The sequence below is a fragment of the Dermacentor silvarum genome, chromosome 9 (genome assembly GCF_013339745.2).
Source record: "Dermacentor silvarum isolate Dsil-2018 chromosome 9, BIME_Dsil_1.4, whole genome shotgun sequence".
Classification (NCBI taxonomy): domain Eukaryota; kingdom Metazoa; phylum Arthropoda; class Arachnida; order Ixodida; family Ixodidae; genus Dermacentor; species Dermacentor silvarum.
The window spans coordinates 49,495,811-49,510,447 of record NC_051162.1 but is presented as its reverse complement, the minus strand read 5'-3'; the positions used below and the strand labels follow the sequence as shown (position 1 = coordinate 49,510,447).

Genomic DNA, 14,637 nt, shown 5'->3' with positions numbered 1-14,637 from the left:
GTTGAGCATTGTGTGCTGTCATGCGAAATTTTTATATGGTTTTTATCTATTGCATCACCCATATTCCTGTGCCTATGTCCTGTGTAATTTTTCTGTTTGTCTTTTAACATGTTTCTTTGCTCCGTGCCTGGTCAGCTCCTCTGGTGTCGCTCCTGACCCTCACGTCCGATTGGCCTCCGGACGTGGGTTTCACGGCTGGGGTTTCTGGTTCCCCTAAAACCAGAATGCATGACCATTGAAGGAAAAACAAATTCACTCACCGCCATATCGCAACATCCTCTGTTTGAGGCCGCACAGGCCGCCTGGGCACAGACTGTCCCGGCGGTAATGCCCTTGAACAGTGGAAACCCCAACCATCTGGACCAAAATGCACACCAGGCCATCGGTGGTGCACACCGTCTCCATACGTATTGGCAGTGGGCGGAGCCTCTCAGACTTGTTGGCGTCAAGGCACACCTGGTGCCCAACCCGCACTCTGATTTGGCCCCCCACCTTCCGGTGCGGATGGCGCGCAATGCGCAGCATATTGCTGGACCCACCAATGATCTAGAGGTCACTCCTCTGTTTCAGCAATTGTTGTCGCTCAATGAGACGTCCGTAGGCGACTTCCAAGCAGGCCGCCTTTTTTCTGTACCCATGGCGAAGGATTCCCGATCCATGGCGTACCTTGTTGCCGCCCTAGCCCAGGGGGTTTCCGGCACCAAGGATGAAACCCCGTTCCTCACTGCTGTGTTGATTTCTGTGTGTCTGGTGAAAACATCCAAGCTCCCACTTCTCACCCAGTTGCCGGTGAGGGTGTGTGGGAACCTCCGGGTGACAGGCGTCAAACGAGAAATGGTAAAGTATTCGTCTCCTGCTCCCGATGGTAAGATCATGGCTGCCGATCTGGCCAGATTCATGGCCTTGTACGCCAACATCGGTGAGACGGAGGCGTTTTTTTTTTCAGACTTCACACGTGCCCCACGCCAGTGTTCCCGCCAGCGAAGGACCATACTCGACGAAGCAAGTGCGCCTGAAGCTCGACAACATGAACAAACGTTATCGGTAAGTGAATAATGGGAAAGACCCCGTGCAGGGGAGTATGTACTGGTCAGAGGACGCGGCGCCTGCTTGCTAGACGAGATGCCAGCCACTAATGCCTGGATAACCCAGAAATTCAACCAACAAAAGGCACGGGCGGGAAAAGCCTCTAGCAAACAGCAACGCATGAACATGAGAGAATGCGACCAGTTATGCCATCGCCGCATGTCAACACTAGGGCTTTATGGCATTGATACGCGTGCCGGATTATTTTTAAGCTTGGTGTAATTTCAGCCGTAGTCATATGTTTGTAAGGTGCATGGGCAACTCGCCGTATGGTCTCTCTGCTGTCCAGGCCCACCGAATATGGGGTTGTAAATTCACAACTTGCGGGAAAACGCGCGCCATCTACAGTGCATCACCGAAAGCTGCAGCGCTTTGGGTGCGAGGCTATCTGTTTGGAAAACTGGCGAGAGTAGCAACGCCATTTACTTTGTGGATGCGCATTCCTCGTGCTTGCGAAGACGTAAAACTTGTGTCTCTGCGAAGTGTATTTTCGTGCCCTGCGCTAGCGAGGATCATATGCTTACAGTATGATTGAAGAAGACCCGATACCATTCGCATTTTCAGTGAACGGATGGACAACAGAGCTGTCGCAGTGTACGATAAGTAGCGATTGTGTTTGGCGGTATTTACACTCAGTTACACACAGCGTGCGTCAAGCGCATCGTGGCTGGACTCTCAAAGAAGAAGGGTACGTGATGAACGCTATGCTGAACGTCAGTACCGCTGACGCAAAGCTCGGCCTTGTGCGGGCGGCGTGCAAACCGTCTATGAGAGCAGGTGTGTACACTGTGTCGGCATGGTACCTCCGAGCCTCGGGCAACATCGCTGGAGCGCATTGCGAATGTGTTGCAGGGTAAGAAACTTTTTACTCAGCTGTTTTTTGAAAATGCAATATAGACGCGCTGAACCGTTGGGACTTTGCCGAATAGCTATCATTTTATAGACTGTTGAAGTTAGATAAACTGTTGCAAGTCAGCGCTGTGTGCGTGTCGCTCTCTCGTGTCCCTGTTTTGCGCTGTTTTTTATTTTTTTCAAGCTATCATTTGCAAAGCTCTGAAAATCAGCTAGCTGTGATGCAAAGCAGAACCTTTCCTGCCGCAACATTTGTTACTTTCCAAACTTTCTGGAGAGTAGCTTGCCCCAGCAACGCTTCATTCCTCCGTCGCGACTGCTGAAGTGGTTATCGCTGTTTAGGAAACTAACTACGGTTTCGGGAAGGTGTTGACCTGTCCCGGTGATCCAGTGACCGTTACAATGGTCCTGAAATGCTTGAGAGAACCGAACATATGAAGCGCGCCGGCGAGTATCTTGCTTTTAGCACATACGTGCATGTGAATGCAGCTTCTCTCTGATTCTCTGTAATATTTCACAGCGCGGCAGCAGCGTAGAAGGTTCACGCTCGCACTTTGGGCACTTGCACTATCATCGTTTGTTTCCGTGATTGTAAGCCGCGTACATGACATGATCGATGGTCGTGCGATAAATAAAAAATGCAGGACGCTGCTCGGTCGTCGAAACGTTCGGTGATTTCGCGGTTAAATGGCGATTATATGCTGCGCGATCGACAGTCGCGCAAGGTCAATAGATAAAAAAAAAAAAAAAACGGGAGGAGCATATCATTCTCGGGCGTCCCAAATTTTTGAGTTATGCACCATTTTTGAGTATGTTAGGCGCACTGGAAGAAAACGGTGGGATGGTAGATCGCGCCTCACAGTATTTTTAGGTAAAATACTGGTCGCTTTTTCAGGTTGAGTGAGACCTGCCAGCACGTTGCCGGCCTCTTATTCGCCGTTGCCGACAAGGGGGCTGTGCCAGACGAAAACAAGCCGTCGTGCACGGACTTGCCATGCAAGTGGATTGTTCCTTCAGAAGGTTTGTATTATTCTGTATTTTTTTTTTTTTTTGCTAAATAATTCCTTTAGTTAAGCTTCAAGCTGTGGGTCATGATTTTTGAAACGTCGAAAATCACCACATACTTGCACACTCAACCTGCCTACTGGTGCATTTATAATGCTAAGCCGTTATGGAAAGTAGAATATGATTGTGGGGCCTGCTTGTTCTCTGCTGATTATGGCCAAAAGTGCATTGAAAAATTCTTTAATATGCTCATTTTTTTCATTTCAGCAAAGAAACCAGCACTGAAGCTTCCTTTGCAGGAAATTCCTTTTCACAGGAACGTCATTAACAAGCCACCATGCCTAAAACAGCCACGTAACTACAACCCAAGCCAAAAGGTGACTCGTTATGAAGATATTGTCAAGCTGAAGACAAGGCTTGTAAGTGCGTGTCCAACACTGCATGCAGTGCGGTACATGTGCCCCACTGAAAGTGATCTAGCCACGAAAGCAGCAGCAGCATATGTACCCTTGGAAATTGGTGATGAGGACGACTTATGGAACAGTCATGCCTCAGAAGTTTTGGATCTCCACTACGAGTCTTTGAAGGCAGTGTCAAGTGCTGAAAGACAACTTATATGCACCCGCACACTCGGACAAGCTACCAATAAGAATTGGTTTATTGAAAGAACAGGCCGCTTGACGGCATCATTATTTAAGAGGGTATGTCGGGTTACAAAAACGGAGGGTTTGCTGAGGACCATACTTTACCCAAACGACAAAGCAATATCAGAAGCAATGGCATATGGGCGGACGCATGAAGACTGTGCAGTGCAGTCTTATGTGCTACTGATGAAAGCCAGAGGCTACAATGTTGAAGTAAAAAACACAGGATTGCATGTGCATGAAGAATATGGATTTTTGGCGGCATCACCCGACAGAATTGTAAAGATTGATCAAGAAGAGGGCTTGCTTGAAGTTAAATGCCCATTTTCCAAGATAGGAATGACTACTGAAACAGCTTGTGAAGATCCACGGTTTTGCTGTAAGAAGGTAGGTGGAGAAGTTGTGTTAAAGAAGGACCATGCGTACTATTTCCAGGTGCAAGGCCAAATGGCTGTTACAGGACACAAGTGGTGTGATTTTGCTATTTGGACTGAGAACAGCCAGCCTGGAATGCCAGCAAACATCCATGTGCAGCGTGTGAGCTTTGATGAATTTTTTTGGCAGCAGGACATGCTGCCTGCCCTCCTGCACTTTGTAAAGCATGCACTGATTCCAGAGATGGTGACCAAACGCGTGAAGAGGCTGGGGAAGTTGTACACTTGCGGACAATATGTGTCTTACAAGAAATTGCAGCAAGGTTTTTATGTTTGCAGCCCTGTAGATGAGAGCCTCACTCTAAAGATCAGGAAGCTGAAGTAAACTGAACATCGGTTAGGAAGGTTTTTGCAGTAGCAGAAGTGGTATCTCGCTTAAGCCAAGTATGACAACCTTAGTGTTCAGGAAATTAATACAGCTATTACATTTTGTAGTATGGAATGATAGATCTTCGAGGAAAGCAAATATACTGCGCAAGATTCGGACAAGGACGAAGTGAGGAACACTTCCTAAAGCTAATTGAAAGTTAGCGCTTGTCCGTGTCCCTCACTTTGTCTTTGTTTGAATCTTGCGCAGTATATTTGTTTTCCTCGAAGTATGAACGAACTTGCCCAGCCACAACTTTTATGGAATGATAGGTGATGCTATTTCGGTGCAGTACTCTTGAAGTTAGTACTGCAAGTGAAGAAGACTGGAGGTAGGAAGGTGGACTAGCTCATTTAAAAATTCAGCAGCTTTGCACAAGGATAGTGATAAATGCAATGCTACGGATTGAGAATAGAACAGAGTAGGGTCAGGGAACAATTTGGAGTTTATAGTATCCTAGCTAAAATCAAGAAGTGCACATCGTTGGGGCACATAATGCGAAGGTAACAGCAAAAATGGTCCCCTGGGGCAAGAGAATCTATTCCAAGAGAAAGAAAGCGTATAAGTGAAGTCAAGTGAGCTGATGAGAAAAGGAAATATGAGTAAGTTGGTTGCAGCAAGCACAGGAGAGGGTTAGTTGGTGAAATATGGAAGAGGCCTTTGTCACGGAGAGGGTGTTGTTAGGCTGATGATGCGAATTTTCTGTATGAATATAACATACAGGTTTGTGATTGCATGGTGCCCCTAAAGGATATCTCAAAATTCATAGAAAACGAATAGCCACGAGAGGCGCTGCAAGAACAGGTGTGACGTTTAAAAGAAACAATAGTTGTGGCTGTAGGAAAGGAGTGGTATCTTTTACTTTTCGAAGGGCACCTGAACTGCACCATGGGGCAAAGGGAACGAAAACGCAAAGACAAGTGCTGTAGTGGACGCCCCCACAATAATGATCACCTGGAGATCTTTACTGTGCTCCGACATTGCACAGCACATGGGCACATTCTACATTTTGCCTCCACTCAACTGCGACCACTGTAAAGCAGATTGAAATCTGGTGTACCGGGTGGTTACAGAGTCCTAAGCAGACAATGCTCTTGCTAATGATGCAGCTTTATGAAGTAGAACACTCAAAAATAAAAATACAAGCATACTGTTCATTGTCATGAACAAGCTGTGATAACACTTCTCTTTTTCATGGATCTAAGGTTAGGTCGACTGCTTTTCACTTCCAAGCAGCGACTGCAGAGTTCTCATTCTTGAAACGTTTGAATCCAGCAAAAAGATTTTTTGCTGCTATAATATATCTTATTGTATGTATTTGTCTTGTGTTTCTTTGGCGCATAATAGTGGCATTTAAAGATGTTCTTACTGCTCATGTGTTTTTGTGATGCTGTGTTGTATACTACTGCTTGTGTGCCTTTATGGCACACCAATAATAAAAATATGGGATCTCGCAAGCCATTTGAATGTGGCAGCTGATGTGTTCTCTGTATGTAATGTCACAGGACCGCACACGTGACAATATACCTTTGTCTGATACGTGTGCCTTCTCTGAATAGACTGAAATTGAAACAACTTGCATTTTACACTGTTTTCATGAATTTATTTCCTTACAAAGCAGTAAAATATCAACACACTAATACAGTAAAATCTCGTTACAAGAGACACTTGGTTATAAGAGACATTTGAAAATGGTTTGGTTGGTTTTCCTATGTTCGCCATGTTAACATCACATACAGGAGACATGATTAGTACAAGAGACATTCTGTTACTAAGGACAACTTTTTAGGTCCCTAGAGTAAGTTCTTCCCTATTTAGAAGAGACACAACCCAGACACCGTTCTTCCATCCAACCTAGGATGGAAGATCCTGTGGAAAACTGCCCTGAAGATAAAGCTTGGGCCTGCATCCAAGAGCCTGCAGATGTGGACCTCTTGTGCTCCAAAGAGCATACAGATCATGCAATCCTTGCGCAAGTAAACGGTACATGTGCGTTAGAAGATGAACCAGAATGGGGGGGAAGAGGACGACGAGGACCATGCAGGGCAGAAAGTGTCGGCAGTTGAGGCTGACGAACATTTAAAAGCACTTCAAAGGTATTGCGAGCAACAGGAAAGCTTGCAAAGTGAAGTGCTTTACCTCCAGAAGTTGGGAACGAAGCTAATACAATCTGCAGTCACTAAAAACAAACTACTATGAATGACTTCTTTAAGCCATCCTGAGCAATTTCCTGTAGATGTGTTCAAACACACTTTGATGCTGATGTATAATAAAGTGGTCTAGTCCGACTACTCGGGTGTTTTTAGAATTTTTGGTTACGAGACCAAACAGCAGTTTTTGCACTGAAATTGTCATCAGTGCTTAAATAGCCGCTTCACCTTTTATGAGCGGATTCCTGAAATTGCTGAGGAAGCAACACACTTGAAACACATGATCAGCAATATCAATCATGGAAATTGGGAATGGCCGGTCGAGTATACGAAAACTTTTCACGCGTGCAATAGCCCGTTCAACATGAACTCTTGCACAGGCAATGCGCCGCGTTTCATGGACTGCAGCTGGTGGCATCTGTTTTTGATGGCGCTGACGGAATGGAGGTCGGTATACAGTCACTCCAGGTGGTAAGTAGGGGAAGGTGAAACCCTTATCCACCATGACTGCATCTCCTTCTACCAACTCGTCGAGTAGTCTACTGCTTTCCAGGATCGTCGTGTCGGACACCGACCCACCCCAAAGGCGGGAAACAAATGCTATGTACCCATCAGGGGTGCACCCCAAAAGCACCTTGTATGTATTATAATGTTTGTATGGCGAAAATGTTTGCCTTTGGGCACTCAGCGACGATGATCGTTGAATTCTCACTTCAGTTGCATCGAGGACCAGTCTTGTGTCAGCAAAGTCTCGAAATGACTTCGGCAGGTACGGTTGTAAGGCTTCCCGAGGAGGCAGTGTTGTCAATTCTTTTAGCTCTCGTTGCAGCAGATTCACCCATGTAGTGAAGATGCGGCTAACGTGGCTTTCACATATTAGGAAGTTGCGTGCTAGCTCGACACCACCCATTCCTCTTCTCAGCCTAAGCAAGGTCATAAAAAACTCATTTTCTATTTCACTATCTTTTCGATGCCCACGAGGGCCATTTTCGCCTTTCTGGTTCGAACCCCAGTATGTCATTTCACTAGCGAGAGGTTTTAGGTGGTCAAGTAAGCTTTTGAAAACTTCAATGTTTGGCAGTCCGACGTAATACATGCATTTACTTGAATCATGCAGTATTTCTACTGTGAGAAGTCTTGACATGACACTGTCAAGCTTGTTTTCAAGCCTTAGGTTTCTGTTCTGAAGCCAGATAGCTTGTTTCTGAAGTTCACCGAGAGTGCGCTCCATGCGCCTCACATTGCCACAACTGCACTGTTGACAACTGCATTGTGGCAGGGTCATCTGCAATGGCCTGGTATCTGGAAATGATGCCAAAAGAAAAACTGTCACTTTCTCAGGCAGCAGACTTGCTGTGATAGAACTTATTGGTGGCCTGGTGGCAACCACTGTTTCCATAGCTGTACTGCATATGGCACAGGAAGCTTTAGAGCGTGCTCACAGTTACTACAATAGAATACCTTTATGGCTGCCAGGTTCATTTCTTAACCAATGAATATGTTGTTGAGAAGCATTACAAGAATATAAACATTGTGCCTTGCTGGGTTCAGTGCCTGATAATGCACTGCATCATTTCTTGGAAAATGTGCAGTTATGTGCTCTGTAAAATAATGAAATAGATTTTGGATATAAGGGAGTAATTATGCACCTAAGCACTGAACCAATGCAATAGATTGCATTGAATGCATATCGTGTAAAAACATTCAGTGTAAATGAGAGATGCAACAAACAAACTGCTTTAGGGAAGCGTCAGAGTTCGCATGTGCCCATGAGCTTACCATCTACAGAAACCTGCTGCAGTACATCTTTGTGGGGTACCACGTCGTCATCTGATAAACACGCAGTCATGTCAGCATCATCTAAAAGAAAAAAATGACTGTCATCACAACAGCATTGCATGGGAAGCAACCCAACTAAGCACTGGTTTTAAGTGACGCAGTGTAAAAAAGGATATCTAACCAATCTCATTGCAAAACTCCTTCCCAAGTGCTTGGTGAACTGTGTCGACAGAACTGTGTAGACAGGCATTTTCATTCATGCCAGCACCTGCAGGATGAAGTGAAGAAATACAAAACATTTCCATAGGTTGTTAAGTCACTTCAGGCAAAACCTTGGGCTTTTTTTTGCTATGTGCACTTAGCAACTATAATGCTAACGCTGAGTATACCCTGACAGCCTTTTGCTACTGTGGTTTAATATATAATATACCTTTACTGGTCTTCCCTTGGTTCACCGAAGGGGCTGTAGGTTGCTGTGTGGCAGGAAGCTGATCTGCTAGGTTCTTGCTACATTGCTGCTTTTTAGAAGCAGCGCCTGTAATGAAGTTTCATGCTGCTTAGAAAAAAGCTGGTAAAGCATGTACAGACTGTTTAGGCAGAAACGAGAAATCACAATGCCAGGTGCCTCTACAAGTCCAAGGATCACTATTTACATATCCTAAAAATTATGCGCACTGTCATCACTGCAGTGAACAAACACACAGCTGTGTACACTCAGGGCGCACCACCTAGCAGCGGTGCAGACCAAACACAGCATGTATACATCCCCATCACAAGCCACATGGTACTTGCATGCTCCCGTCGAAAAGCCTACGCCTGCGTTGCTTAGCACTAGTTAGTGTGATAAGTGGTATTAATCTGCCACGGTGGCTCAGTGGTTATGGCACTCGGCCGCAATCAGAAAGACAAGGGTTTAATCACGACCTCAACGGGCGCGTTTCAATGAAGGTGAAACACAACGCGTGTCCGCGAGTTTGATAAGAGTGCACGTCAAAAACGCATTAGTCCAGAACTCCCCACTACAGATTTCTCATACTCCATAAGTTGCTCCAGGGCGTTGAAAGCGAAAAGGAATAAGTGGAAACTTGCATGGTCGCTTCTCACACCCAACGCAGCGCCTCAAGCTATCTTGGTTAGCGTGAAATGTCCGCAAAGCATACAGCAAAACAATAATATCGAGCTTTACGCTTTTTTACCGGTCCTGAGCAGTTTTTTTTTTTTTTCATTTCGCTATTCTTGGGTTACTGCTCCATTCTAAACGTATTGTTGCAGCGTTCCGCGCGGCTTCTGAAACTTCGCCGCGCTCAGTCGTGCGTATGTGACTGGTAGCTTACATCAATGCCCATTTCACCCTACAAGAAGGAACAAGTACATACAAACTGCAACCTTACATTCACCTTGTTTTTTCAGCCAACGGCTGTGCCGATCTGCACCAGCCTGGCCCGGAGTTCTCGTGTAGCAGAACACATTTGGCACGTAGTCGGGATGATTGCTGAAAGTTGACGGCTGCCCTGCAATTTTCGAAAATATTATCAAAACCCGCGAAGCTGTCATACTTGCATGAACCAGCGCAAAAGGACACGGAAAGACGACACGGACGGATGACCCGGATACCGCGCATCCGTCCGGGTGGTCAGGCCAAATCGTTTTTCACCTTGTCGATTGTTTGTGCTGGCTCATCAAAGCATAGAAAACTACCTAGCTCAACCGCATGCATTGCACAAAACTTGTCTTAAGTCTATCAAGTTTGTTTCGCACTTACCTGTAATGAAATGCGCGCTACAGATGCGTGAATGTTCGTTCGGCTGCCACAATGAACCGTCTTCATTCTTCCTCTTTACCGCAGCAATCCAAGCATTTCGCTTCTCGGGATAGAGTTTCGCTGACGGAAATCTAAAAAACTTTACCGCCGCTTTGCCATAGAAGTAATTAGTGCAGCCATACGCGACGCAGTGCGCTGGCATTGTGTCGAAACGTACAGCCCTGAAACATCGAGATTGCCGGATCAACGTAATCTGGCGGGAAATCGTCTGTCGGCTTTCCAACCAAAGTGAGGGCGCGCTGCTGTCCCGCTTTCGTCGCGCATGCACAGCAGGTTTCCCGCAAGTTGTCCATTGGCCTCTATATCTGTGCAGATATTCAAACCATGGACAAGCACTGCATACCACCATGGAATGCGAGTTGAGCATTGTGTGCTGTCATGCAAAATTTTTATATGGTTTTTATCTATTGTCAAACAATTTCATTGCCATCTTCTAATCAGGAGAAAAACATTTAACAGAAGTGAATGCTGTCAGTATCAGTTTACCGTGAAAATACATGTTTAATAATTTCAAGCTCTAGTAGTTTAAGCTTACCTTCATTTTCATGATTACTGCTACAATGACTGTACCTTCAACAATGTGTTGTGCAGATGGCTATATTTGTTGCACAGGAAATAAACACTATTGCAGAATTGTATATCCTAGAGGCCACACTATAGCTTAGCATTTTTAATTACATCTCTGTTAGTTACACTTATTTTATTAATTGCTCCTTTCTTGATTTATTATCAAGGAAAGGGAAACTAGTGAAGTCATTATTCATAACATGTATTGGTTTTTCCTTCTTTCTGCAGCAGTGCTACATAGATTGGCTTTAGTAATCATGGTACATTTCTAGCACCTGTATTGGAGCGATGACTGCGTGGCATAGGCTGCTCTTTGACGAGATGAAAATATTATAATTTCAGGAAGCTCAGGCGCACCGCCCCCTCAACTGGCTCGAAAGCCATCACCTGGCTGTTCTACCCAACGTTTACAGAACTCCTTTCAGTTTTCAAACTCGTCGCTGTTACGCGGCGCCACCGCGCTGTAGTTGCACCAGGCGTAGGCAAACAAGTGGAGGCGTGCGTCGTGTCTGGTCGTGTAGTGTGGATTTTTGCAGTAAACAGGCAGAAAGCGCACACGTGCAGCTGTTTTCCACCGAGTGTGGATGTTTGTGCGTCCGCAATGCCGATGTGTTGTGTGCCCGGCTGCACAAGTGGCTATAAGACCAACAAAACATCGAGGTATTTCTTCTGGGCCCCGCGTGATCCGGCTCTCCGCGCTGCGTGGGATCGGGCCATGCCCCGTCTGGACAAAAGGCTGTCAGACAAATCGCAAGGGTGCGATGTGCATTTCCACTGCCAGGACATCTTGAAGACATACACCCACGTTGTCAACGGGCAAAAAAGTTCTCCACGTGTATGCAGTGCCAAGCTACTACCACGGACGTGCACTGTGTGCCAGCAGCAGCTGCTTAAACTGAAAAGAGGTCGTTTGTCCCTGGCGCTTTTAGGCACACTCCCCAACCACTAGTAAAGCTGTTGGCAGGTATCGAGCCCGTCATAGAAAAAAAAACAAAAAAAAAACTGGAAAGGTTTTTGGCAGCCTCTTTTGGTCTATTGTAGACCTGCTATCTAATCGGTCACTTGTGCAACTAGGCTGTGATGTGCATTCTGAAGAATTTACAGTAAAGATAATCAAGTTTTACTTGATAATGCGCATGCATTTTTACTCTAGGCACCTTGCGGAAAGAAGCCAAGTCAATGAGCAAGTCAAGAATGCCAGAAAAATGGCTTGTTTGCTCTAAATCTCAAAACCATTCAAAATCTTGTGGTTCTTTTGAATATTGTAAATAACCCAGCAAAACTGTTTAATAAAATATGCAATTCATGTGCTTTTGATCCACTATTGTGCTCTGCAAGGATAAAACCAATAGCTGATCACTTCTTTATAAATTCTTTTATGATGGCTTACAAGCCCATTCCAATGCATTAAGCGAGAGAAGGCTGACAACGTAAGTATTGATTTTTAGTACCCTCAAGGAATATGTGAATAATATTCGAAGGGAGGGGCAAAAAAAGAACTATAACACCTAAACAAAAACATATTTTTAAAAGTAGAGCATACTACAAGGTAAAAATGCACAAAGCACACGAAAATATAGTTAAAAATTCAAGGATGTTACAACATCCACAATCGAAAACATAAGGCAGCATTGTAATGTTCAATGAATTTTTAACAGAAGGACCATAAAAACTTAATCTTCTAAGTGTAATTCAAAAAGTGGTAATAACAAATGACTGAAACAAAATTAAGAGCTATTTTTCCTCTTTATGAATGATTAAGGCTCATTATGCCAGATTAGGCCCTCAGTACGAATTATAGTATCATGTGAGCTGAGAGCCTGCCTGCTTGAAATTCATGAAATGCACTCCGCTGCATTCGCGACCTAAATAATCAATGTGCAGTGGTGTTTCCTAGTATCTCCGCCATTTCTAAGCTGAACGTGTCTACCATAATCTAATCCGGATTGCAATTTTCATAATCATATAGGGTCTCGCCGCAAGAAATGCAAGAAAAAAACCAATAATAAACACGGCTACACGAGACTGCACGCCGAGCGCGCGTCCGACGGAATTCTGCAATAGACGAGGCAACCTTAAGTTTGCCCGGCGGCACCGAATACTCCCCTGGCGGAAGGATGGAAGTGTCGAAGGTCGCCGCTGGGCCAGCGCACACCCGTGTTCTCTACGGCAAGCGCGACCTCATCAACCAGGAAAGGTGGCACGCAATACTGCTGTGTTGTTGACTGCCACAAGAGCCTCAAAAGGTCGAAAGCCATCCGTGAAGTCCTACCGAATTCCGGGGAAATGGTACGAGAAGGATAGACAACAAGCGTGGATAACTGCGGTGCGCAGAGTCAAGTAAGTGATGTACTTTCACATTCACGTGCAATATCTCACGTGCAACTCACGTGCAATATGAACGAGCGGCCGTGCAATATCACGGCCGCTCGATGATAACGCAATAGTAATGTGTCTGTATTTAGCGCATATCCGTTTGTTTAGATGTGTCCCGTAGTTGAATCGTACAGTGACATCCGCCGTGCTAGCTTAGCGGTAAATGCATACGTGTAGCGCCGCTAAGCTCGACGACGCGAGCTCGATTCCCGGTCACGGCGGCCGCATGTCGATGGGGGCGAAATGCACGAATACACTTAGTTGTTCGTGTACTTTGTTTTTTGTGCCCGTTAAAGAACCTCCGGTGGTCAAATTTATTCCCGAGACCCTCCATTACAGCAGTGCCTCAGAATGATATATCGTGCTTTTGGCACCAAAAACCCACAAATTTATTTGATTGTACCGTTCGTTCACTCGCGATCGGCAAGGACGAGCTCAAGAAAATTATATCCCTTCTCCAAACGCTGCAACTTAAATTGCTAGTTGTGCAGGCAACAAAAGGGGCCACGCGCTGCTTGTCTTTTGTGTGGTGGCACTCCGTATTTAATGCAAACTGCGGTCATCGCGTGCATCGGTAAGCGGCAGATTGGAAAGCAGCTGCCCGAAGCGTGCGCATTATATTTGTTGCTTGGCCATGCTTTTTAGGTTCACAATATCCAAGCATGCTTTAAAGTAATTGCCACCTTGCACATTCTTCCTGCCAAGAATCTTCGTTTCGTGTAGTAGCCGGCCATCGGTGTGAGCTTACTTTAGCTGCAGCGGGGCATTCGCCCGACGAGAAACTAGATTTGCTTTGATGAGGCATGTATCACTAATTCTTGCGCTCACGCTGCTGGTCCCAAGGCAATCGCTGGTTACCGTGATCTGGGTTCATTTTGCGGAGCAGTTTGTACAAGTGATTTCTCATGAGCAGTGAAAAGATACCTTGCTAAATAATGCAATGGCTCTAACATTGAATAATACTGCATTGAATAAGGCATGATATACACTAAATATTTATACAGCATGATATAAGGCATTATGCACATATGTAGTACTTACATCGATAATTCATTTTATTGGCTTATTGGTGCCTAATGCACGTGTTCTTTCTGTTCCGACAGTGGTGATGCAACTCACTGGGAGCCAAAATGAGAGCAGCTGTGTGTGCGCGCCGAGCGACCAACGAAACCAACCGCAATCGTCACCGTCTCTGCACATCTCTACAAGCATGCATGACCGCTTTGTGACTGCATCATAGAGAAATAAAAGTGACTAAATTACTGTACCTTTAACTCTATGCTCTGTGTCGCATACAATCTTGTTGGACACCTCCGACACGCACTTGGCTTTCACTGGCACATCACCGCCCACAATTTGTTCAACACCACACACGTGTGGAAGCAGACGCTCCCCTTTCTTGAGGTTGCTGCCATGAAAAAAGCTGTTGGGCGTAGGCAACCGCCTTGAAACCACACTGCAGTCTTTGCATCGCTGTTCAGCAAGCAGGCGATCTGCCGCCGTCGAAAACGGAGCGCCGTGAGCAGGAGCAGTGAAGGAAAGTACGGGTGAAACA

General features: G+C 45.5%; 2 protein-coding genes across 5 annotated transcripts; one reads left to right on the top strand and one right to left on the bottom strand.

The window, feature by feature from the left end:
• Positions 1 to 1,819: 1,819 nt before the first annotated feature.
• LOC125940379 (uncharacterized) lies at positions 1,820 to 4,458 on the top strand. The gene is made up of 3 exons (XM_049656470.1): positions 1,820 to 1,939; positions 2,834 to 2,958; positions 3,211 to 4,458. The coding sequence occupies exons 1-3, from the start codon at positions 1,854 to 1,856 to the stop codon at positions 4,344 to 4,346; spliced, it is 1,347 nt and encodes a 448-aa protein (XP_049512427.1). The 5' UTR covers positions 1,820 to 1,853; the 3' UTR covers positions 4,347 to 4,458.
• A 1,528-nt stretch (positions 4,459 to 5,986) lies between these two features.
• Positions 5,987 to 11,835, bottom strand: LOC119465230 (uncharacterized). 4 transcript variants are annotated; one of them, XM_037726027.2, is made up of 6 exons: positions 10,080 to 11,834; positions 9,709 to 9,828; positions 8,748 to 8,852; positions 8,499 to 8,585; positions 8,318 to 8,398; positions 5,987 to 7,840 (listed from the first exon to the last, which is right to left on the bottom strand). In XM_037726027.2, exons 1-6 carry the CDS (start codon positions 10,504 to 10,506, stop codon positions 6,750 to 6,752), a joined length of 1,911 nt encoding a protein of 636 aa, XP_037581955.1. In that variant the 5' UTR covers positions 10,507 to 11,834; the 3' UTR covers positions 5,987 to 6,749. The 4 variants fall into 4 exon arrangements, with proteins under 4 accessions (XP_037581955.1, XP_037581956.1, XP_049512424.1 ...); XM_037726028.2 differs by having other exon boundaries at positions 9,715 to 9,828; XM_049656467.1 differs by having other exon boundaries at positions 5,987 to 8,398; positions 10,080 to 11,835.
• Between the last annotated feature and the right edge of the window lie 2,802 nt (positions 11,836 to 14,637).

Bases quoted from the DNA above. Each gene is read 5' to 3' on its own strand.
- LOC125940379 (XM_049656470.1), top strand. From the start codon at position 1,854: ATGAGAGCAGGTGTGTACACTGTGTCGGCATGGTACCTCCGAGCCTCG. The intron at 1,940-2,833 runs GTAAGAAACTTT...TCGCTTTTTCAG, and splicing joins CATTGCGAATGTGTTGCAGG to GTTGAGTGAGACCTGCCAGC. The intron at 2,959-3,210 runs GTTTGTATTATT...TTTTCATTTCAG, and splicing joins GTGGATTGTTCCTTCAGAAG to CAAAGAAACCAGCACTGAAG.
- LOC119465230 (XM_037726027.2), bottom strand. From the start codon at position 10,506: ATGCTCAACTCGCATTCCATGGTGGTATGCAGTGCTTGTCCATGGTTT. The intron at 9,829-10,079 runs GTAAGTGCGAAA...CGAAAATTGCAG, and splicing joins TAGCGCGCATTTCATTACAG to GGCAGCCGTCAACTTTCAGC. The intron at 7,841-8,317 runs GTAAGCTCATGG...CATCATTTCCAG, and splicing joins GCAGCAGGTTTCTGTAGATG to ATACCAGGCCATTGCAGATG.